The 25548-nt window shown below is 36.1% G+C and overlaps 1 protein-coding gene across 1 annotated transcript in view; it reads left to right on the top strand.

Annotated features, from left to right (window-relative positions):
* The window catches only part of MDGA2 (MAM domain containing glycosylphosphatidylinositol anchor 2), a gene marked incomplete at its 5' end in the record, with an annotated part of 686261 nt that overhangs the window by 108795 nt on the left and 551918 nt on the right, over positions 1-25548 (top strand). The window contains one exon of the mRNA XM_006896016.1: positions 6978-7152. Coding sequence (XP_006896078.1) covers positions 6978-7152 — 175 coding nt within the window. The remainder of the gene's footprint in view (positions 1-6977; positions 7153-25548) is intronic.

Here is a 25548-nt window from a genome sequence, read left to right as displayed (position 1 = left end):
CCATTCATCAATTTTATTCTATCCAGACTGTGCATTTCTGGCTGTATTTCATAATCTCTTTATACAATAGATTAGGTTGTCTAAGCTTGACCCCAGTTTGTTTCTGATTAACTTTATGGTTTGGGGCTTTACTTCCACTTCTCTGATCCACCTTGAGTTGATATTTGTGTATGGTGTAAGGTGTGGATCATGTTTCAGCTATCTGTAAATAACTGTCAAGCTTTGCAAGCACAATTTGTTGAACAGGTTGTCATTTCCCCTTTTTCTAGGTGTTATTTGCTTGTCAAATATCAATTGACCATGGATAGATGGGTCTATTTCTGGGTTGTCAATTCTGTTCCATTGGTCTGTGCTGTGTGCCTTGCATAAGACAGGTTGTTCATGAGTCTTCACCCAGTCCTGACATCACATTTATCCTCATTGAGTCCACCTTCCCAAATAATCTGTTCTGCATATAGATGGAAAAGATTTGGAGATAGGATGTATCCCTAATACACAGCTTTGCTGATTCTGAACCATGCAGTGTTTCCTTGCCCTGTTCTGAGGACTGCTTCCTGGTCAAAGTACATGTTTCACATGAGCACAAGTAAGTGTTCTGGGCTTCTCATTCTTCTCAAGGTTAGCCACAATTTGTGATTTACAGTAAATGCCTTTGTATAGTTAATGTAATACAGATAGACATTCTTTTAGTACTCTCTGCTTTTAGCTATGAGCAAACTTTTTACTTAGAATGTTGATTTTAAGAGAAACAGTGCATATTGACAGTTGAGTGTGGCAAATATTTATACAAAATGAATAAAATGATCCCATTATCACAAAGGAAATAGTTGACTGCACTGCTAGAATAATAAAATTCAATTTTAAAAACTAAGAATTTTGGGGAAATTGCTAATATAAACCTGATAAGTTTGCATAACTTAAATATTATTTGATGAAATTGATAATAATGTTAAGAAATATGACTTTTAAAAACATTGGTGCACAAATAATTCATTTTAGAAATATCAGAACAGAACTTATATCTATAAGGTAGTTTAAAAATATTATGATTGTCAACTTTTCCAAATTGCTGTACCACTCTATGAGCTCTAACATGAACTCTATCTCCTCCTCAATAAACACTCTTTGTCATTGGGCTTTATAATTTGCTGCAATATCTCACCGAATTCAGAAACTGTCAGGGAAAAGATTCACATTACTATGCAGGCTGGGATGTTCCAGTCATGTGGGTCAAGCTTCAGTCTGCAGAGCTCTCCTGCCTCATGTGGCTGCAGGGACTGATGAGCCTCAGTTGGCTGGTCAAACACTGGGCACCTGCCTTACAAGTTATCTCACAAGACTGCTCATAGACCTATGTTGTTGTCGTTATGTGCCCTCAAGCAACGAGTCATAGCAATCCTATGCATAATAGCTCTGAATCCTATCCTTTTCTGAGTCAATTTTTCCTTTTCTGTCACCCCTGCCCCCATTACATCAGTTACTGTGTCAATCCATCTTCTCTAGGGTCTCCTTTCTTGTGCTGTCCTTCCATCTTTCTGATCATGATGTCTTTCTCCAAGGACTGGTCCCTCCTGGCAACATAACAAAATATGTGAGGCAGAGCTTCAAAACCTTTGCCTCCTAGGAGCAATTTGATTTCACCCTCTCCCAGCCAAACCTGCTTGTTCTTTTGGAACAATAGCATCACTCAAAGGCATCTACTTCTGTCACCCTTAGTCATTGTCCAGCTCTCTACTATAAAAGCTGACATATCAACCCATGCAAGATTTGGAGAGCTAATGAAAATAAGCTACATAAAGGATCCAGAGAAAAGACATTGTACTTTTTCAAAGCAATGATTTAAAATTACTACAGACCACATTCCCAAGGAAACTAAAAGTGGTAACTTGGGTCATAACCTCTAGTAAGTTGGAGACTCAAGATATATTCAATCCTAATCTTACCTCATTAACAAAATCAGACAAATAACTTCAAAATGAAACTACAAGAGCAGGAACAGAGGCTAGAATTCGCAATATATAACTAAGTGGGAGACTGTGTTCCCATTCTTTAAATGTGTTCCTAGGGTCACTATGAGTTGTGCTCGACTTGAAAGCAATCAACAACAATAACAACAGCAACAATTAATATGTAGATTGAGCAATTAAAAAGAAGTTGGACTATATGAAGAAAGAATGTGGCATCAGGATGGGATGAAAAACTCATCAACAAGATGTATTATGCAGATGACATAACCATAATGGTTTTAAGTGAGGAGGACTAAAAACTCTTATTGCAGAAGATCAAATGCTATAGCCCTCAATATGGATTTCATCTCAACATCAAGAAGCAGAAATTGTCACCACTGAGCCAGTAGGCAACATCATGTGTTGCAGGAAAAAAATGAAGTTGTAAATTATTTCCTTTTATTTGGGTCCAGTCATCAAAAGTTGCCCTAGAGAAATCTGCTCACGAGGACCTCTCCAAAGTGCTAAAGAGCACCAGTGTCCATTTAATAACTAAGGTGCACCTGATCTTAATCAATTACTTCTTACGCATGTGGAAGTTAGACAATGAGCAAGGCAGGCTGAAGAATTTATGCTTTTGAGCTGTGGGGTATTGGAGAAAACTGACAAAAGAAGCAGCATGTTTGTCTTGGAGAAAGTGTGACCAGGGTGCTCCGTAGAGACATGGATGTTGAAACTTTGTCTCACATAGTATGTTCGCCATGTGGTCATACAGGGCCAGTACTTGAAAAAAGACATCATGCTTGGAAAGGTGGAGAGTCAGCAAGAGAGAAGAGCACCTTCATCCACATGGATTGAAATGGTGACTGTAATAATGGGCTCAAATATATGAGATGATGAGGATGACCCAGGGTGTATAGGGTTCAGCTCTGCTGTTCATTAGTTGCTGTATATGGTAGTTGACTTGTGATACCTAACAACAACAACAACATGGATACAAAGTCCATATTAGTAATTCACTGTACCATAGCTGTATAATGGAAAGTGTCAAATAAGGAACATCTGCCTAATTCAGTGAATCTGTATTTTTTAAATGAGTAATGTGAGGTGATACAGAATCATCATAAAAGAGTAATGGATTTTTTTTAAGAGTAATGAATTTTAATGTAACAGAGCAAAAATGTTGATGTGGTCACAGACTTCTCTGTATTAGTAAATCATTAAGAAACTAGACAGCACTGATGGTATCAGTGAGTAATACTTGTTGAAATTATCTGAATTATCTGAAAAATGCTATTAAAATGCTGTTCTTTTACAGCTAAATATATCTTTAAACCTAGATTCTCTTCATATTTTTCAATTCAAACAACATATTGAAACAGCATGTGTTGTTATTTGTAGTTGCTATTGGGCTGATTCCTTCTCAGAGTGACTTTGTGTACAATAGATTGAAACCTTGTTGAATTCTGCACCATTGGCACAATGTCCACTGTGCTTTGTATAGTGCCTGTAGCTGCTCCATCAGCTCATCTTGAGGGCCTCACTCTCCTTTACTGACCCTCAATTTTTGCTAACCTCATGTTAACTCTGTGAAACTTTTATCACTTGAGGTCCCTATGATTCAGAAACAAGAGGGTAGCATTTTTATATACATAAAAATGTTTATGTATGTGCAGAGACACTGAGTGGGTTCCATCCTTTAACCTTTAGGTTAACAGCCAATATGTTGGGACCAACTCGACAGCAGTATAGGCATATATTTTAACAGCAATATTTTGCTTTTAGTTTCTTTTTTTTTCTTTTAGGTAAGATTCATCTTAGTCTTGAAATTGACATCTTTATTTTTACGTATTCTAGAGGTCCTTGGCAGCAAGGTTGCCTAATACAGTACATTGTTTGATTTCTTTTGTTATGATTTGAGTGAAAGTTCACATTCTTTGACTTCTTGACTGATAATTTCTTGAATGTTGACAGTAAATCCAAGTAATATGAATTTTTTTTACAATTTTCATCTTTATTTATCATGATGTTGCTTATTGGCCAATGTTGCAGTATTAGTCCAGTTGTGTTGCTGGAGAAGAGTATTGAATATACCCTGGACTACTAAGAAAACAAACAGATTCATCTGGAGAGGGTTAAACTGGGATACTCCTGGTAGGAGAGGATTCTGGGGCTTCGTCTGACATACTTTGAACATGTTGCAAGGAGGGCCCAGTCCTTGGATAGGGACATCATGCTTGGGAGGGTGGAGAGACAGCGCAGGAGAGGAAGATCCTATATGAAGTGGCTGGAGTAATTGGGGTCGGTTGCTCAAATACATATATAATTCACACAAACAAAACTCTTTAAGATACATAGTAACTTTAGAGTAGAAGGTGCTCTAAAAATCAAGTTTGTATAACTGCCAATTCATTCTGTCATTTTTTATAAGTATTATTTCATAGTGCACCGGAGTTGTATAATAATTGTATGTTAAGATTGTACTTTTTAATATCTTAAAGCCCAAATCAGGCCCTGTTACTACTCTTTTTATCCTGAGATTAATTCTTATATGCTCATGCATTAATTTTTCCACAACCACTTTCACGCAATCACTTACTCATTTGCCCTCCAGCCAGAACTGACTCATAGCTGACCCCCCCCTCCCCCTGTAGCAGGTTGCCAAGACTTAAAATTGCACAGGAGAAGATTGCCCAGCTATTTCCCATGGAGCCAGTGGTGGATTCAAACTTCTGGAGAAATGTAGGTCTTGGGTTAGCAGCATGACTCCCTATGGACAAGGCCACTAGAGCTGTCTAATATCATCATACTCTAAAATTTAAAATATATACTTGAATAGTAATTTAGTTTTGTATTATATCCAATATATATTCATCCAGAGATACCTCAGAATAAAGGCCTGGTGATTTGCTTCGAAAGACCACATGCATTATACCTCCTAGATTTTTTCCTTGTTCCAGGGATCTTAAAACCTTGTAAGTAGCCATCTAAGGCCTGACAACTGGATAACAGGACAGTCAATAATAATAGGAGAGGAATATGAATTTATCGTCATTGCCTCCAGGAACTACTGATTCTTTTGCCATTGGATGAGAAGAAGTAGATGGTGTTCAACTCATAATTTAGTTTAAAGATTCTGTAGAAGATTCTGACCAAAAAGGGAAAGAAAATCCATAAAGGAATTCCAGCTTCTCATAGCTTACAGACTGTTTACAGTAATAAAAGTTGAGCAAACCCTTGAAAATGTTGCCCTGAAATAATCTTTAAAATTAAAACCTAAAATATTCCTTTAAATAATCTTAAAACCAAACAGTAGTTTAGCTTAATTATTAAAACATGACACATATCTCTCCCCCTTTGGCATTATGCTTTAAAAAAAATTTAAAAAAAAAAAACACCAAAAAACAAAAACACCTGTATGGTACATAAATGATAAGAGGGAAGAGGAGGAAGTGTGAGAATAGTGATTTCTGGAAAATGTAAAAAATGTCATTGAATTGTCATGTATAAATGGTTGAATGGGTGTAGTGATGTTAAATATATTCTCAAGAGCTACAGCAACAACATCCCAATGTAGTGACATTAACTTGGCAATAAGTGAGATTGCTAGTAGTCAAAAGGAGTCACTGTTACTGGCTTGGAATTTGGTTCTTGTATGAGAACAAACATACGTAATTTGTTTACTTATATTTCTGGTTAGCTATAGTTCTTAAAACTTAAATATGCAAAGCATTCTGAATTTCTTTATGAAAATATTTCTTATCGAAACAGCATGTTATTACATTTTTTATTTTAAAGAGTGTTGATTATCAGTCTATAAACAGTTAAAGGTTATAAATGATGTCAGTTTGTAGTATATTCCATGTACATTAAGAGTTGAACAAATATATGATTTCTATTTTTGTTTACAATTAAGGGCAAGAATAAGTATATACATAATGATTTTTAAATGATGTGGAAAACTATATAAAACAGTTTAATTATTTTATTCCAACTGTTTTCATTAAATTAACATTATGGCAATAGTTATAAATTGAGTATAAGACTTGTTTTCAAGTTCAGTACTTAATTTCATTTTTCGGAACTTCTCCATATGTATTTGAATAAAATATGTCTGTCACCCAAAGCTCAAGCTAAAAACAATTTAAAACCCACACAATTAAGAGCAAGCAAATAAAAATGTTATGCAGTGAAAAAAAATTGGGCAAAAATAAAGTAAAAAATCATTTTTTCATTCTATTTTGTATTACTCTACAATATGTACCATCATGTGGTTTATATTCATATTTTAGAAACTAAAACACACAAAATTTGAGATGAATACCAGTCTTTATCGCCAACAAAAACGAAATCTGTTGTACACAGCTGTGTTTAAAAGAATGGTATTGTTTATAATGAAATGTTTTAGATATTCAAAGTGTTTTGGCAGTTTAATAGAAATGTTCTCTTTGAAAAAGTTTACACATTTTTGAAAATAAGTATTGATGTAAAGCAAAGTTTAATTATCCAAACAGATAGTCATTTGTGAGCTTTTGAGTGCGAAGACATTTTTAAAAGCTTCCTTTAACAACCAGGTGTATAAAATTACTCACAGTCTCAATAAGTCATTATGGTAATATGGTAACAAATTGCAATCAACGGAGAAATTGAAAATAAAATAATAAAGCATGTCCGAAAAGAAATTGAGATCCTGACTATGCTGGGGAAGTTAAAAGTACCTTAGAGGGTTTGAAAAATGTGAAAATTTTAAATGCTAGTAATAATAAAAGAAGAACCTACATTTCTTTACAGTGTAGTACCTGTATTTAACGTTCTTATTGTGATATTGATGGATTCAATGCAATTGAGTTCGAATTGCATATACTGTACGATGTTGATATTGAATTTAAGATAAGGATATTTTTGTTTGATTTCCAATCGTTTGCCACAATGGAAATGTGGCAAACCCCTCAGATGTCAAATTGATATTCGATTTTATTTTTCTGTGGGAAAACCAACCTAAAGTAACAATCTTTGTTGCTGTTTGCTCAGATCAGGTGGACCAAAACAGCAGGAAGTGCCTCTGACAGATTCCAAGACTCAAGTGTCTTCAATGAGACTTTGAGGATTACAAATATTCAGCGACACCAAGGAGGCCGCTATTACTGTAAAGCAGAGAATGGCTTGGGATCCCCGGCCATAAAGTCCATCAGAGTGGATGTCTACTGTAAGTAAATTTCTCAGAAAAGTATGTAACTCTGCCATGGATTTCTTGAGCCTACACTTTCAGATTTATTTTCTAGTTGTCAAAGAAAAGTTATAGTTTCTTCTCCACCATAGAGTTTTCTTTAGTTGTTTTATGTATGATAGATTGAAAGCTTATTTAGTTAATTTCTTGAAAAAAAAAGCCTTCTTTGGACATTTTAATTATTTCTATGGTACAGTTATGTATATTATTATAGAACATTTTAGAATCATGTTACATCAACAGCATTACCTGTAATTATGAATGATTCTTTTTTTTATGGTACACTTCCATTAAAAAAACGTCGTCTCTCTCTCTCTCTCTGTCTCTCTGTCTCTCTCTCTCTCTCTCTCTATATATATATATATATGAATTGTTAATTTTGTATTTACAGTAGTGTGTTGCTTTAACTTTCTGTGCGTGTAAGTAGGATTATTAATATTTATTTTAATTGCATAATGTTGGATCTGTTGGGACTGGCTTGTGAATGACAGAAATATCTGTGTAGTGTCGGCTACTGATTCACTTGGACAGAAAGAATTCAGAACCAATCTTAGGCAATACTATGCTTCTTGTAAAGTACTTGTTGATTTATTACTGCTCTTAATTTCAATTTCTCACTTTTTATTCTTGTCTAAAACTCTTCCCTCTGCTTTTATAACTGAATTCTGTTATTTTAAAACAAAATACATGCCTACATCAATTTGCATATTGATCTATCAGTCTTTCAATCTTTTTTTAAAAAATTATCTTTTCTTTTTAAATTCTCCCTTTAAACAACAACTTAGAAGTATTTTAGACATTAGTAATTAAGTGAAGAGCTTCTGTATACTTTGTTGTCTTGTCTTTTTTGTTTTTACTTTCAGTTGTCTTTTCAAGTAAAGAGAGCCTTATGTAGAAGTTCTCCAGGGTTACTTTGAATTGGAATTGAATAGAAAAGAGAGTGACAGGTTACTTTCAATTAAATCCTAAAGTGATGCCAATCATTAAGTACTCATATTGGAACAGAGGTGATCTATTTTAGAAAACTCAGCTGTTGAAAACTTATGGAATGAGACTCTCTGGCCTACCTGAGTGCACTGTCAGCTGAATGGACTAGAAGGCAATTGGCTCTTACTTTTAATTCATGACAAATGTTGCAGAGCTAGGAAGGTATTTGAAATTATTTGTTGTTGTTAGATACTATCAAGATGACTGGCATAGCAACCATGTTAACAGTAGCTTGAAATCTTGCCTGATCCTGTCCAATCCTCAAAATTCTGCTCTGCCTAAACTGATCATTGCAGTCATCATTACAATCTCTCTTGTTGAGAGTTGTCATCTCCTTCTCTGAGCCTCCACCTTTCCAGACATGGGTCTTTTTCAAAGACTAGTCCCTCCTGACAACATACCCAAAGTATGTGAGTGTAGTCTCACCAGCCTTGTCTTTAAGGAGTATGCTGGCTGCACTTCTAAGTTAGATTGGTTCTTCTAGCAGTTCTTGGAATATTCAGTATTCTTCAGCAGTACCCGACAAACTACACCAAACAAATCTCTCTTCTTTCTCTTTCTCTTTCTCTTTCTTGCTGCCATCGAGTCTGAAGTGATGGCTGATCCTCCAGAGTGTTTTTGGAGGCTGTAAATCACACAGAACAAGACTGCATATCTTTCTCCCATGGAATAGCTAGTGAATTCAAACTGTGAGCTTTTGGATTAGCAACATAAATCCTTGCCCACTAGGCCACTAAGAAGAGAGAAAATTGGAGCAAACAGTGAGAGTCTTTCCAGAAAAATATGTAATATGAACTATGGTATAGAAGCCCACGTCTTTGGAAGTTCTACCAGCAGCTCCAAGGGAGAAAAATGGGCACTCTCTTCCCATGTTGATTTAAAGCCTTAGAAGCGAAATGGATAGTCAACTATTAGTAGGTTCTGACCCAGCAGTGATGAGTAATGAGTTTAGCAGTCCATGGTATCATGAGTACTCTTGGCCAACACCACAATTCAAAAGTATACATTTTTCTTTAGTTTTCCTTTATAACTGTCCCAACTCTCACATGCATAGGAAACAATTGAAAACACATCGGCTTTATCAGTCCCTAATGCTATATTGTACTTTTGTCAGCCCCCTGGAAAGTGAGCAAGTATGCTGTGTTTGTGATTTGAATTTTGCGCTCATGTTGCTGTTGTTATATGCCGTTAAATTGGAATCTACTTATAGCTGACCCTCCAGTGAATTTCAGAGGCTGTAAATCACACGTGAGATTTCCCATCGTCCTTCTTCAGATCTGGTGGATTAAAATACTTGGTTTGGCAGAGCAATTCCTTACCACTGCATTGTAAAAAAGTTAGTTTTGTTGAGCACTTTATACCTCCAGGGAAAACCAAGCAGGTAAGCTGAGTACTTTCAACTTCGGTACCACTCCTGCTCCAGGTTTACTGCTGCACACTCTGGCATTAGGTTGTACATGTCACAACAACTGCATAGACTCCGACTCTCCTGCTGACCCCGTGTTTTCCAGTACATACACTATGTTTTGGTATTATTTTTTTCTTTGTGTTTTGTTCTTATTTGTAGTTTACATATTATATCCTCTAGTAAGTAACTTTCTAGGTTATAGATCTATACTTCCTTTGTGATCAATATTCATAAGGCCATGAAGTTTGTGTCTGTCTTCAATGGTTTAAGTAACTCTGGTGGTCTACTCCATAGGGAGTTGACCTCTCTCTGAGGGTTAGAAGCTAACAGCAGCTCCTTCAGAGAAAGGTGGGTAATCTTCTCCCATGCGACTGACAGCCTCTGAAAACCTGCTCAAGGGTCAGGTGTAAGTCATTTCAGACTCCTCAGCTTTGTTCTGAAAATGGAAAGGGTTTGGTTGTTTCTCTTTTTGTTTGGTTGGTTTTGGTGTTTATTTTGTTATTAGTTAAGATTTTTCTGCAAGACCAGTTGTAAGTTAAAGATCACCATTTTTCTTTATGTGCTCTTCTTTGTATGAATAATCTTTTGCTCAAGAAATAATGTCTGATTATATAATGTGGCAACAGCTCATGCAGTGTGCTGCTTCATCCATGGTATGTGTACCATCCACATGAGTTTAAAACTCATGGGAACTACCAATATAGGTATGTGATCTTCATTGCTGCTAATACAATTGAGAGAGAATATAAGATTTGATCTTAGAGACTATAGAATTCATTTCCCCCTCTCTTACTTTTGAGCTTTTCTTCAGGTTCATAGCCTCTGTTTTCTGCTTTGTACTGAGGGGTGTCCAAGTTCAGGCATGCTTCATCATCATGTACAGGCTTCTGGAAACACTGTCAGTGTTCCTTCTAGTTTTCTCAAGCCAAATTAGTCTTTTAAGACTTGATTTCTCTTCCATGCTGCCATGCCTAAAGGTACTAAGTTTAAGTTACCTTCATCTGCTTTTATTTCCCATTGGGAATTCCCCCTGCCGCCAGCCTGAACTTGACAAATGCCTTTTTTTTTTTTTTTAGTTTAACTGAAATGACATTGTGATACATGTCACATAGGGGTGCTATTTTCAGTACTATTTTAGTAGCTAGCTTTTATTAGATATCTGTCAAAAATACTGTTTGAGACAATATCTATGTTAAAGTCTGGACTCTGAATAAATATGGCATTACATTAATTATTTCAACAGTACCTTACAATTGGCTTCATAGTGTAATTTTCTTTTGGAAAATCTTTACATGCCTTTTTAAGCAACTATGTTTATTCTTTATGATTCTGAATAAACAGTTTGGACTGAAGTTTCAAGTATATTTTGACTATAAACTATGTAGTAGATACAAATGGGACTATATAAAGAATCTGCCTATTCTAACCATAGCGCTAATTGAAAATTAGAGTTTTCAGTTTGTAGCATATTTTCTCAAGGTAAATTTTTATAACATAAAACTTGAAATGTCACTGAAAATAAGAAAGTGACTACAATATTAATACTGTGTTTAAATTTGTTGACCTTGACGTCTAAACTTGAAATTATAATGCTTAAGATCATCTAGATGTAACCATTGCATTGAGAATAAAACTACCTGATTGGATAGATATTCATTTATTTTTAACCATATTCAAGTCAGCAATTTTAATTCAAGTACACTTGCTTTAACTATTTTAGGAAATGGTAAAACAATAGGACCATTTTTTTCTGTTTGGAGCAATGATTTTAGGTCTATCAGCTGCACTGCACATTTCTGCTGCTTATTGTGAACTTGTTCCACGTGTGGAAGTTTCATCAGCATTGGTAGAACTTCGAACATGGGATGGATATAGAATATAAAATACAAAACATCTGCAGCAAGACATATTTGCAGCACCAAGCTGAGACAGAGTATGAGTAAGATTTAGCAAAACCCAAAAGAATAACATGAAATTTTAACATTGGACTTGGTTTTTATAGGTTGTCTGTAGAAATCCTTATGGTAAATGCCTCTGGAAAACACCCTACTGTCTTGGGGAGTATTACCAACACAATAATAATACAGTTTTAATAATATAATAGTGGAATTGTATATCTCTTGTTAAATCCTATGTTCTGATCATAAATTTCTATGTATTAGAGCTAAAATCCAGCTAAAATAACATTTAATACCAACTCATTAATTTTAGGGTATTCAGAGTCAGAAAAAAACAAAAACAAATCTTAACATGCTGAGACATAAAGTGAGGTGATTTTTATTTAAAACATATCTTAATATATTTGTGGAACTATTGATAACACTTGGCCAGTTGGGGAATGTTTATTAATCTGCTTTAGCAACTTTTTCTACATGATTTTACAAACATTTCTACAATTAAGAAAAACTAGACAACCACATAGTTTCCGTATTTCCAAAAATTTCCATGGAAGAATCTATATGATGAGTTTTAATCTTAAAACAATAATCAAAGTGCTGCAACATAAGATAGGGAATATAGATAAGTTAGAGAATTAGTCTAACGGATCTAGAATTTGAATAAGAACTTTGAACACAGAAATTAGAGACACAGAATTATTTTAAAAAATTATATGTTCTCTAACACTTAGATATAGCATAGTTGAAATATTTTCAATTGACTAGAGCATAGGTTGATTTTAAAACATTAGGCGGAAAGTGAAGATCTTAAAAAATCTGTTATGTGGTTTTAAATAGCAGCTCCCCCAAATGGTTATTATTCAGAATGTCATAGGTATTCTCAATAGGAGTTTGGAGAAGATGATTCATTGTGTATCACTTTTAAAATTATGAAATGAAATTTTGGAACTAGAATTTTTATATACTCACTCCTCATTACTTTACCTTCTCAACCTACCCTTTGAAATCTCTTCAACTCTTATTTTGTCATTTCTCCCCTTTATTTTGACTTTTCAATGATCTAGTGTAATTTTCAGAGTGTATTCTGACATCCATTTTGGTCTTTTCTTCCTCCTCAATCTCTGTAATGATCCTTTGCTTTCTATTGGATGATACTCTCGCAAAGCTCATCTGGACTTTAATCATTAATGTTTAATAATGTCTTGAAATTATTCTTGAGATAGTTTTAAAATCCATGTGATACACTCAAAGCCATATTGTGGTTCTTCTGGATTTGTTACTAATTTTCTTCAGCCTCAATTTGAACTTGCACAGTTAACACTTGGCCAATTTTTCACAGCTGAAATTTAGAGTCTCCTATGATTCTTTCCACAATTGTTGTCAACATGATACCCCTGTGTACTCTGTTAGGTGAGGTCTGTGTGTATATTTGCCATTAGTGTTTACATGAAAGGTATATGCAATGACTAAATCTTTTCTTTTTACAAAACTCAGCCATTCAATCTTCATTTTTATTTCTGTCAGTCTTTCAATCTTCATTCTTATTTCTCTTACCATGTCCATATTTCCAAATATTGGGCTTTCTTTGTTCCCAACTTTTAGGTTCCAGTCACTAATTATTATTACTGAATCCTGATAGCACATTTGAGTGGTTTCAGACTGTAAATGTTAGGAGATGCCCTCAATTTCCTTATATTTGGTTTTAGTTGTTAGTAGGTATATTTGAATAATAGTTATACAGTATAGTACTTCAGGGTGTTTCTTGAAATGGTCTTTTTGACTATGAATGCAATCCCAATTTTTCTCATTTTTTAATTCTTGGCTTAGAAAACCATGTGTTTGGTTCGAAATGGTGAATGCCTGTCCATCATCTTAGCACGCTAATGTCTAGAATGCCAATCTATACATCTAGTTTTGGCAATGTGCAATTTTCCTAAATTCATATTTCATACATTTCATGTTTCAATTACTAGTAGTGCTTGTAGCAGTTCTTCACATTTTTATTATCTTTCACTCTGAGGGTTCTATCTCCAATCCTTGGAGAAGGACACACTTGGAAAGGTAGAGGATTAGTGGAGGATGAGTGTAATAAAGAAAGACCCTGAGTAAGATGTTATAGTAACTATAAAAACTGGTTCAAATGTGTTAGGCATGCTGACGATTGATGGTACAGCCTAGGACAAGGGTCAGAGCCATTCTTCATAGGGCTGCTTGAGCTGTAGTCTATTTGATGGCACATAACAACAGCACTACCATTGCGGTCAAATTGGAAAAACTTGGAGCTGACCTTGCAATGTGTTTTCAAAAGCTATAAATTGCACATCAAGAGGTTGTCTATTTTTCTCCTGTTGAGCAGCTGGTATGACCATTTAAAAAAAATAAAAGTAAAGAAAAATAGATGTATACATCTGTAAGACTTCAGAATTTTGTTTTCTCCCACGTTTTCTAAGCACTGGTTTTGCTTATAGCCCATTAAATAAGGAAGTAGCCAAGCAGTGGGACATAAAATTTAAGAAGCTCTCAAATAGGAAAGCACTGAAAGGACATCCAGGTTGTAATAAAGCAAGATCACAGGAACTGTGGACTGGGCATCAAGAGCCACCAGAATACACTGCAGCTGTTGAAAGAGTCTTAGGAAGAATACTGTGCTAGAAAAAGTGCAGCTGGTAGTTTACGGGATGTTTTTGAGAGGATTTTTATACTTCATATAATAAATATAAAATAATATTAACATGGTAAAAATGAAAACACATACACAGTTAAGGAAATAAAATGTGGAGATTGTAAGCTAGATGCAAATATGAAGTTTTAATGAATGAAATGTAAAAAAATAAACTAAAATGATCATTTTTTAATAAAAATACCTGTCTAATCACAATATTGAAGGCTTTTTAACATCTGTACAAGATGGGAGGGATTATTTTGGTTCCATAAGATTTAAGACTTGATCTGAAAATTAAAAAGTATACATATACACATATGTGAAAGCTTAAATATTACCAGATATGAAAACAAACCAATAAATAAATATGGAGAGATGATATTAGAAATTATGTGATTGTGTTTTGTATAATTATTTGACTCCTAACTATATGTTTTATATTTTAAATATGGCATATATTTTAATTACATGTCAATATAATTTGATAAAAATACTTATTAAATTTCATTTAAAAGTTTTGAAGACCCAGATAGTCTTTGACTTAGGCACAATTCCTTTATCTCTACTACCCTGCTGTTCCAGGTCTGAAATAAATTTAAAAAACCCTTTTTTGGTTTGTATCTTTCCTTTCATGATAAATATTTTTATAAATCCATTATTTTTTAAAGTGGTTACCATCGTATCTGATAACATCGACAATTTATATGATGAAACATTATACAAAGTAACTATAATAAGAGAAACAAAAAGCAAAATTAATGGTCATAAATTGTAAAAGAAGCAATGGCAACGTGGAGACAACTTAGTCTGACCTCTGCTAGCCCCACACAGGGGAACTGGCCCCATCGACAGTATCTACTGATCCCTATAAGGTCAGACATTGCCCCACGCACCTGCACTTACTTCTACTAGTTCCTGGGTTTGATATTAATCGTAAATGATTACACAGTCTTTATAAAATTTTTACTCTCAGTTTAGAAGGGAAACAGGGCAGGGGGTGGGGAGGCAAAGTAAATCACACTGAAAATCTGGATGCAGCAAATAGCAGTCTCAAGCCTGGTTAACAAGACACAATCCCTCCATTAGTTCAGACAGCTTCTGGGCCAACAGCAAGATACAGTCTGTCAATTAATCAAGGAAGCTTCTCAGTCAACAGCAGGAACCTCTGGTGCAGGAACCTCTGGTCCCAGTGGATGTGAGCTGCTCTCTCTACATCTTCTTTCTGGTATTGATCTGACCTCAATTTCTGCCCCTGAATCTGATCAATTTAATGGTGAGATCAACCAACCCCCTTGTGGATAGACTAACATATCCTATGAAGCAAAAATTGCTCCCTCAGCTGAGGGTGATGGAGGTGGGCCACCTGTCTTCTGGGAGCTCGGATCAAGTTAAAGAAAAAGATCTAGAGTCTGAATCTTAAGAGGAGAGCACTGCACCTTTCACCTAGACAGCGGCTGGTGGATTTGAACCTCTGGAGATGTACAGACTCGGTATCTGCAACAAGGTACGAACTATGCCAGCAGAACTCCTCTTCCTGTAACATCACTATGAATAGGAGTAGATTTGACAGCAGGTGGTTTCTGGTATTAGGAGTGAGATTCTACTATCAGACACTGGATTTAAATGATTTAAAGGAAAAAAGCACAGCTCTTCCACGGTAACTGGAGAACTACAACTCCACTGTTAGGACAAAGGAAAGAATTTTAATAAATATAAAATTACAGCAAAAATACAAATAAAAATATATAGTTATACATACACACACACACACACACACATAAATATATACAGATAAAAATACAGAAAAAAAAAAGAAAAGCTACAGTTTAGCAAGACTTATTCCACCACAAAAGTGCAGTTTGGCATAGAACAATAAGTTTTAAATTGGGAACTATTTTAGAGGCTTTTTATCAAGTTTCTAAAAGTCAAACTTACTCCAGAAGATAACGACAAATTCTGTATTTTCGTAGTAGATTTTTTACACAAACTTTTAAAAATTCTTCATAAGAATATATGTTATTTGATACTTAATTCAGATGAAGTTTGCTAAAGAGATATTTATTTATTGCCTCAGAAGTGAGGGAGATTTCACAGGGAATTATAGAAACATATTCTGATAACTCTATTTTTCTCTCCAGGCTTGTAAGGAAAAACACTTTTGTGTTAATATACATGGCTATTTTATAATTATTATAATTAAAATAATTGGCATTATTATTTTGCTACTTTTAGGTGTTACTGTCTTGGTTCTGAGTAATGACTCTGTGTACAACAGGATGAAACACTGACCTGTCCTATGCCATCCTCCCAATTATTGTTGTGCTTGGACCCATTGTTGTAGCTACTGTACCAGTACTTCTAAAGGAAGGTTTTTCTCATTGACCCTTACGAAGTATGATATCCTTCTCCAGGGACTGAGACAACATAGTATAATGTCCAAAATATAAAAGATGACATTTTTACATCGGTACTTCTAAGGAGACCTTACATTTTCCAAGACAGACGTGTGCACCCTTCTAGCTGTACACTGTTGTTGTTAGGTATCAGGACCTAAGTTCTAATTCACAGCAACCCTGTGAAAACAGAACAAAACAGAGACTGTGAAGATGATCTTGTACCATCTCCATTGCCTCTATGATGCTTAAATCTACAGTTTCAGCCACTGTGTCAGTCTGTCCGCTGGGCGGTCTTCCTCTCCTTTGGGTTGACCTTTTACTTTATGCAGTATGTCTTTTTTCTGAGTGTGTGTCCAAAGTATGTGAGATAAAGTTTCACCATCTTCACTTCTAAGGAGCATTCTGACTGCATTTTTACCAAGATAGATTTGCTTGGTTTTTGGCAATTCTTGACATATTCAAATATTCTCTTGCAAACATCACAATTCAAAATAATTAATTCTGCTATGATCTCATTAAATCTCTTATCCTCCTTTAATGTATATGATGTTGTTGGGTGACGTCAAGTAGCAAATGACCCATAGCTGGCCTACCAGTAGGTTTTTAGAGGCAGTAAGTCACTAAGGAGATGACTGACTGCCCAGCCTTCTCCTGTGAAACAGCTGGTGAATTTGAACTGTATATACACTTATATGCCTACAACTCATAGCAACTCTGTAAGCTATAGCACTGACCCTTGTCCAATCCTGAGCCAGTCCCATTGTCTCTGGCACACACTCCCCATTGCCACAGTCACTGTGACAATCCATATCACTAGGGTTTACTTCTCCTCCGCTGACCCTCTAACTTCCAAGCATACTTTAGGCTACAGACCTTCCAGAGACCACAAAGTAACATCTTTGATTTTGAACACTTTAAAGAGGTCTTCTGAAGATTTGTTCAATGACAAATACAATTTAAAAAAATTTAAGTTAATGTCCACTACCATTTAATTCACAATTTTTACTGTTGTTGTGCCATCAATTAGCTTGCCACTTACAGTGACCCTATCTATGTACAAGAGCCCAAACTCTGCTGTATCCTGTGCCAACATCACTGTTTCTGACACACCGCTCCCATTACCACAATCACTAAATTGATCCATCTCATCAAGGGTCTTCCTCTCTTGCACTGTCCTTCCATCCTCCCAAATATGATGTCCCTCTCCAAGGACTGGTTTCTCCTTACAACATGCCCAAAGTATGTCAAGCAAAACTTCAGAATCCTTGTGTCCAAGGAGCAGCCCAGGTTCACCCTCTCAAGGACAAACTTGTTTGTTCTCCTAGCAGTCCATGGTATATTCAACACTCTTCTCCAGCACCACAGCTCAAAGGCATCAATTCTCTTTCTATCATTCCTAGTCACAGAACAGCTCTCTGACACATAGCACACAATTGCGAAGACTATGGCCCAGATCAGGTGCAACTGGTCTCCATCCTGACATTGTTGCTCTTCAGTACTCTGGAGAGGTCCCTGACAGCTGACTTTCCCAATGCAATTTGTCTCTTGAGTTCCTGGTTGCTGGTACTAAGAGTGTTGATTGTGGAACCAAGTAAAGTAAAACTGTTAACAATCTCAATGTCTTCACCATCCACAGTGATACTGCCAATTGGCCCAGTGGTGACAATATTTGTTTTCTTGATGTTGAGCCTTAATCCATATTGAAGGCTGAAGTCCTTGACCTTTTGCAGCAAGCACTTCAGGTCCTCCTCAGTTTCAGCAAGCAGGGTTGTGTTATTCGCATAATGCAGCTTGTTGATGTATCTTCCTCCAAACCTGATGCCACATTTCTACTCGTACAGCCTAGCGTCCCGGATGATCTGTTCTGCATACAGATTGAAAAGATATGGAGACAGAATCCATCCATGGTGGGTACCCTTCCCGATTTTGAACCATGCAGTGTCTCCTTGCTCTGTTCTGACTGCTGCCTCTTGGTTCAAGTATAGATTTTGCATAATCACAATCAAATGTTCTGGGATTCCCATTCTTCTCAGAGTCAACCACTTTTAAATAAATGTTGATTCTCATCCTCTTCATTCATCCCACAATAAATTTGAATGGCTACTACACAAAATATAACTTCTTTAAATTGTATGGTGTTACAAAAATGAAATGATTTATTTTTGTCTTTGATAAGTTTTAAACTCTTTAACAAAACAATGAGAATTCTATATATTTAATTGTAAATATAAGCACTGAATTGGAAATGTGAACACTGAATAATTGGATAAGTAGCAAATGTTACACAGTAGTAAACGATGCATCATAATGGCTCTGAAAATGTACTCCTAGAGAAAAGAGGTTATTAGGGTTTCTTGTCACCAAAGAAGAATGGTTTCCATTTTAGTTTGTAATATAAGTACAAGATGAGTTTTTAGGAACAATTTTCCATGGCATTTCTACATGTCTATAACATCTTTTGTTCTGAACACACTTTTCCAGAGTAATTCTATAGCAAATAATTTTATAACCTACAATAAAAAAAAAGGTCAACTTCTAGAGCAAAGGAGAGATTTGTTTTCTTACCATTATACTGAAGATATATGTTCCTCTAGGATAACTTTGGACTTTTAACTTTTACGTACTTTTTGAAATGTGGAACTCCTTAATTGTGACTCAAGCCTGTTGTTTGCAACACAATTCCTTGGACGTTTTCACAGTGTTCCCAACAGAACTTCAAGACCAAAAACCTATACAGACTTGAAGCTCATGCTGCCAGCTGTGATGTAAGTTACAAGGGTTTAGATCTTTGTCCTACAAGGATCCCTGGTAGTCACAGTGACGTGACTGCTAACTGAAAGGCCTACAGTTTGAACTAACCAGATATGAGAAAAACATGCAGCTTTCTGTTTTTGTAAAGAATCACAGCCTTGGGAATGCAGCGGGAGCCTGACTGTGTCCAATATGGCCTCTATGGGTTGAAATTCAACTCAGTACATTGATTGTTTTTGTTGTTTATATTCCTGCCCTAGTAATCTTATGTCTTTGTGGTAAATGATAGCATCTGTGGCACGCTCAATGTATCAAACAACAAATAAGTAAAATTTGAAGACTTTTTCACAGTTCTATACAGAGTAGGAAGTAGGAAACTCATTGCCACAAATTTGGAATCCACTCACTGCTGACCCTCCAGGTTTCCTATGTTGTTAATCACGTGGGAGGAGATTGCCCATCTCTCACAGCTGCTGGTGGGTTTGATCAGACAGAGAAACATGGCATTCAGGTTAGGAGCACAACTCTCTATAGACTTTGTCACCATATTTAAATTGCATTGTCATTTTGATTATAGACCCAGAAAAGAGAATAGTGTTTGGGGAAATAGTGATAGTGACTAGGACTGGGAGTTTAGTGGAGACATAAGAACTTTAGTTGATAGATAACTTTTAGTTTGTGTTAAATTTTGATTGATGATATAGTCTAAAAATATATCATTGATAATATTCTGCTTCACTAAGACACAAAATAAAACTGTTAGTTTAGACTACAGAACTGCTGATGAGTAGGACTTGTTCAAATTCTGATATTATTTCATTTGTCTTTTGTAACAAGAAATGGTGACTCACGAAAAGCCTCTGCCCCCTAAAAGCCATCACTTTAACAAAATGAAAAAATTTTACCTAGAGGAGAAAGAAGTTAAGAGATTACAAAATTCTGTATGGCTTTTTATACTGGGTTATTTACAAAATTTGAATACACTGTTTTTGAGAACAGATTCTTCTAATTTCCCTCATACATCAAATATGTTACCTTGATATTCTTGAGGTGATTTAAACTATTTTTCAAGACTCTGTTCACCGTATTCTCTCACTTATTCTCACCACTAAATTGTTGTTCATAGGGTAATAGAGGTTCTACAGGATTTGATTGAAAGTTATTTTTAATTCAAAAAGAAATTAGGTTTAGAAGAATTAGCTTAATAAATTTTCATGTGTGCACTGTTCACACGTGAGGAAAATATTTTCCAGTATCCATTAAACATTTTATAAGCCTTCTTATTGCTGAAACATATCCCTACTTTTAATTTCACTTAGGCAGAATGCTGCATTTTATTGTATTCAGAAAAAGTAGTACTTTTTTGTTTTGTTCTTGTTATTATTGTTATTATGTGCCATCAATTTGCCAACAACTCTTAGTGTTCCTATGTACAACAGTTCTGAACCCTGAGCCAACCTTACTGTTTCTGACACACCCACCCCCATAATCCTAGGAACTGAGTCAATCTATCTCATCAAAAGTCTTCCATTCCTGCTCTGTCCCTCCCAAACATGATGACCCTCTCCAAGGACTAGTCCTTCCTTGTAACATGCCCACAGTATGTCAGATGGAACTCCAGAATCCTTGTCTCCAAGGAGCAGCCAGGTTTCACTTTCTCCAAGACTAAGCTATTTGTTCTCCTAGAAGTCCACGTTATGTTCAATATTCTTCTCTAGCACCACAGCTCAGAGGCATAAATTTTCCTTCTGTCATTCCTACTCATTGTCTAGCTTTCTGATGCACAGCATGTAATTGCAAGACCATGGCCCGGATCAGGCACACCTTAGTCTCCAGACTGACATTGTTGCTCTTCAGTACTCTGGAGATGTCCCTGACAGCAAACTTTCCCAATGTAATTCGTCTTTTGATTTCCTGGATGTTGGTACCAAGAGTGTTGATGGTGGAGCCAAGCAAACTAAAGCTGTTAACAATCTCAGTCTCTTCACTGTCTGTCATGATTCTTCCAATTGGCCCAGTGGTAAGAATAATTGTTTTTTTGATGTTGAGTTTAACTCCATATTGAAGGCTACATTTCTTTACCTTCTGCAGTAAGTGCTTCAGGTCCTCCTCAGTTTCAGCAAGCAATGTGTGTCATCTGCATAACCATGTTTTTTAGATTTTTAATTATTACATTTTCACCTGAAAAATTAGTGGTAGATCAAGATGACATATTATCAATTTATTGTCCAGACACAATTTATGTGTATAAGAGGGGAAACTAAACTATAAATGACCTATTTAAATAGCAATCACCTGTTTGCACTCGTTTTTGTATTGGATCCATCAATATGACTTCTTTTTTATTTATTTTTATTTGAGGGAATGTTTACAAATCATATAGTTTTTTTCCAACTAATTCATAGGTATTTTACTTTATAGTAGTAATTTACATAATTATGATCAACATAAAATTTCTTTCTAAGCCAATTGGCAGCACCATGATGGATAGAGATTGAGGTTGTTAATCAAAATTGTACAGTTAATAATAATAAATTTAAAGAATCAGTTCCAAGCCACATATTTTGGAGGCATTAGAGTGCTCTAGAAGCCGAGTGATAAGGAGAAACACTGCATCGCAAAGACACTGGTTTAAATCCACCATCTGTTCTGTGAAGAAAGATAGGTAGTCTCCTCCTACGCAATTTATTGCCTCTGAAAACCTACCTAGATGGTCAGCTATGAGTCGGTTCTGACTTGATGGTACAGAAGTACAACATAGAGAGAGTGGAGTCTTGAATTAACTTCTTATTCTCTTCTACCAATGAGACACACTTACCGCTATCAGAATGAGTGATTATCAGTCAAAATGGAATGTATTTTGCTGCATATCATTTGGTCTTTACAATACTTATATTTTTTTTTTATCCATGTTAGCCCTTCCAATTTCTTCATTGCTTCATGGATATAGAGCCTAAGGAAAGATTTTCTTTTAGATTTGTTTACTATCTACTTTATCAGGATGATTACTATCTGTTTTCTATGGTCAAGCATATCTTCTTGATAGTATTCACAGAGCATCTGTTTGAACACTTCCCACATGCCAAGGGCACTCAGTGAGACTATTAACCAGCAACTTTCCCTCACTTGTCCTGCATCTGTTCTTGGTGCCTTCAAGTTGTTATGTGCATTAAATCTAATTCTGAACATCCCACATTCTGTGAGCCTTCTGGATTAGAGTTCTATTCCCAGAAGACTACTTCAGTTAGGCTTTATTTTTACCATGTCAGCTAAGGAGATGCTGCATATATATACCACTCTACTTGAAGCTATGGTAAGAAAGAAAAACAAAAATGCAAAGTCATTGCCCTGAACAGGTTTTGATAACTTAGAGATTTTTAAAAATAGGCACTAAAGAAATAAAACTCAAGCTAATGAATAAACTAATCCACATATAAAAAGTACTAACATCACATATTTCAAGAAAATAGTTAAAATTATTGGACCAATATACATTTAATTTCCCCAGTTGTTATTTTGATAATTAATTTTTAAGCAACCTATGTTGTTGTTGTTGTTATGTGCCATCGAGTCGCTTGCGACTCATAGTGAACCTATGTACAACAACCCTAAACTCTTGTTCTGTCCTGAGCCAATCTCATTGTCTCCGACAAACTCATCCCAATTACCCCAGTCAACGAATCAATCCATCTCTTGGAGGGCCTTCCCCTCCTGCACCTGCTCTCCACTCTCCCAAGCATGATATCCTTCTCCAAGGACCGGTCTCTACTTACAACATGACCAAATTATATCAGATGAAGCCTCAGAATCATTGCCTCCAAGGAGCAGCCCGTTTTAACCCTCTCCAGGATGAATCGGTTTGTTTTCTTAGCAATCCATGGTACCCTCAATACTCTTCTCCACCACCAAAGCTCAAAGGCATCAATTCTCTTTCTATTCTCTTTAGACATTGTGCAACTCTCTGATGCATAGCAAGTGATTGCAAAGACTATGGCCTGTATCAGACGCACCTTAGTCTCCAGAGAGACACCATTGCTCTTCAGTACTTTGGAGAGGTCTCTAGCAACAGAGTTTCCCATCACAATATGTCTTTTAATTTCCTGGCTGCTGGTGCCAAGAGTGTTGATTTTGGAGCCAAACAGACTAAACCTGTGAACAATCTCAATCTCTTCACCATCCATCTTGATGCTGCCAATTGGTCCAGTGGTGAGAATCTTTGTCTTCTTGACATTGAGCCTCAATCCATATTGAAGGGTGCAGACCTTGACCCTTTGCAGCAAGCACTTCAGGGCCTCCTCAGTTTCAGCAAGCAGGATTGTGTCATCTGCGTAACACAGATTGTTGATAGATCTTCCACCAATCCTGATGCCACATTTCTCCTCTTAGAGCCCAGCCTCCTGGATAATCTGTCCTGTATACAGGTTGAAAACGTATGGAGACAGAGCACATCCCTGGTGTACGCCCTCCCCAATTTTGAACCATGCAGTGTTTCCTTGCTCTTGGTCCAAGTATAGGTTTCGCATTAGCATGATCAAGTGTTCTAGGATTCCCATTCTTCTCAGAGTCAGCTACAGTTTGTTATGGTCCACACAGTCAAACGAATTTCCATAATAAATGAAGCACAGATAGACATTCCTCTGGTACTCCCTGCTTTCAGCCAAGATCCATCTAACATTAACTACAATATCCCTAGTACCACGAGCCCTTCTAAACCCAGCCTGCACTTCTGGCAGTTCTCTGCTGATGTGCTGTTCCAGTCGTTTTTGGATAATCTTCAGCAGAGTCTTGCTTGCATGTGAAGTCAACGATATTGTTCTGTAGTTTCCACACTCTGTTGGGTCGCCTTTCTTTGAAATTGGAACAAATATAAATCTCTTCCAGTCCGTTGGCCAAGTGGTTGTTCTCCAGATTTCTTGACACACTTGGTGAGCACGTCCAGGGCAGCATCTGCTAGCTGAAATATGTCAATTGGTATACCATCTATTCCTGGGACCTTATTTTTTGCACTTCCTTCAAAGCACCTTGAATTTCTTCTTTCATCACCATAGGCTCTTGCTCATGTTGTTTCATTAAATGCTTCTGTATCTGCCAATTCCTTTCCATACAATGACTGAGTATATTCTTTCCATCTTCTTTTAATACTTCCTGGATCATTTAATATTCTGCCTAAAGAGTCCTTGATTATAACAACTCGTCGTTTGAATTTGTTCTTCAGTTCTTTGAGCTTAAGAAATGCTGAGCGAGTTTGGCCCTTTTGGTTTTCTGACTCCAACTCCTTGCACATTTCATTTTAATAGTTTGCTTTGTCATCCGTGCTGCCTTTTGAAATCTTCTATTCAACTCTTTAGTATCTTGAATTCTTCCTTGTGCTTTGGCTTCTCTGTGCTCCAGTGCAATATTCAGAGTTTCTTCTGACATCCATTTTGGTCTTTTCTTTCTCTTCTCTCCTTGTAATGAATGTTTGCACTCTTCTTGAATGATACCCTTGATGTCTTCCCACAACTCATCTGGTCTTCACTCATTAGTGTTCAAGGCCTCAAACCTGTTCCTGAGATGGTTCTGAAATTCAGGTGGGATAGACTCAAAGTTATATTTTGGTTCCCGTGGATTCGGTTTCATTTTCCTCAGCATCAGCTTGAACTTACATATGAGTAGTTGGTGGTCTGTTCCAAAATCAGCTCCTGGCCTAGTTTTCACAGCTGATACTGAGCTTCTCCACTGGTTTCTTTCCACAGATGTAATCGATCTGATGCCTGTGCATACTGTCAGGTGAGATCCATGTGTATAACCTGCGTTTATGTTTCTTAAAAAAACGTGTTTGCGATGAATAAGTAATTGTGCAAAATTCAGTCATTCTATATCCAGCTCCATTTTTGTCACCGAGTCCACGTTTTCTGACTACTGATTCTTCTCTGTTCCCAACTTTTTCATTCCTATCACCAATTTTTATCAATGCATCTTGATTGCATGTTCAATCTATCTCTGACTGTAAAAGTTGGTAGAAATCTTCTATATCCTCTTCTTTGGCTCTGGTTGTTGGTGCATATATCTGAATGATAGTGGTATTCACTGGACTTCCTTGTATGCGTATGGATGTTATCCAGTCACTTACAATATTGTACTTCAAGACGGATCTAGAGATCGCTTTTCTACCTATAATAACTGAAAATAATGGCAGTGTGTTTCAAAGTAGTTGAAATGTATGTTAATGTGTAACTGCTATTTTCTTTTTTTCTTAACCACTAAAAACATGTAAATCCAATAAAACATCTC

This window comes from Elephantulus edwardii, unplaced genomic scaffold (assembly GCF_000299155.1).
Source record: "Elephantulus edwardii isolate Elephantulus edwardi_28Jun2011 unplaced genomic scaffold, EleEdw1.0 scaffold00179, whole genome shotgun sequence".
Taxonomy (NCBI): domain Eukaryota; kingdom Metazoa; phylum Chordata; class Mammalia; order Macroscelidea; family Macroscelididae; genus Elephantulus; species Elephantulus edwardii.
Note: the sequence above shows the minus strand (reverse complement) of the source record. Positions and strands in the feature narration are given on the sequence as shown.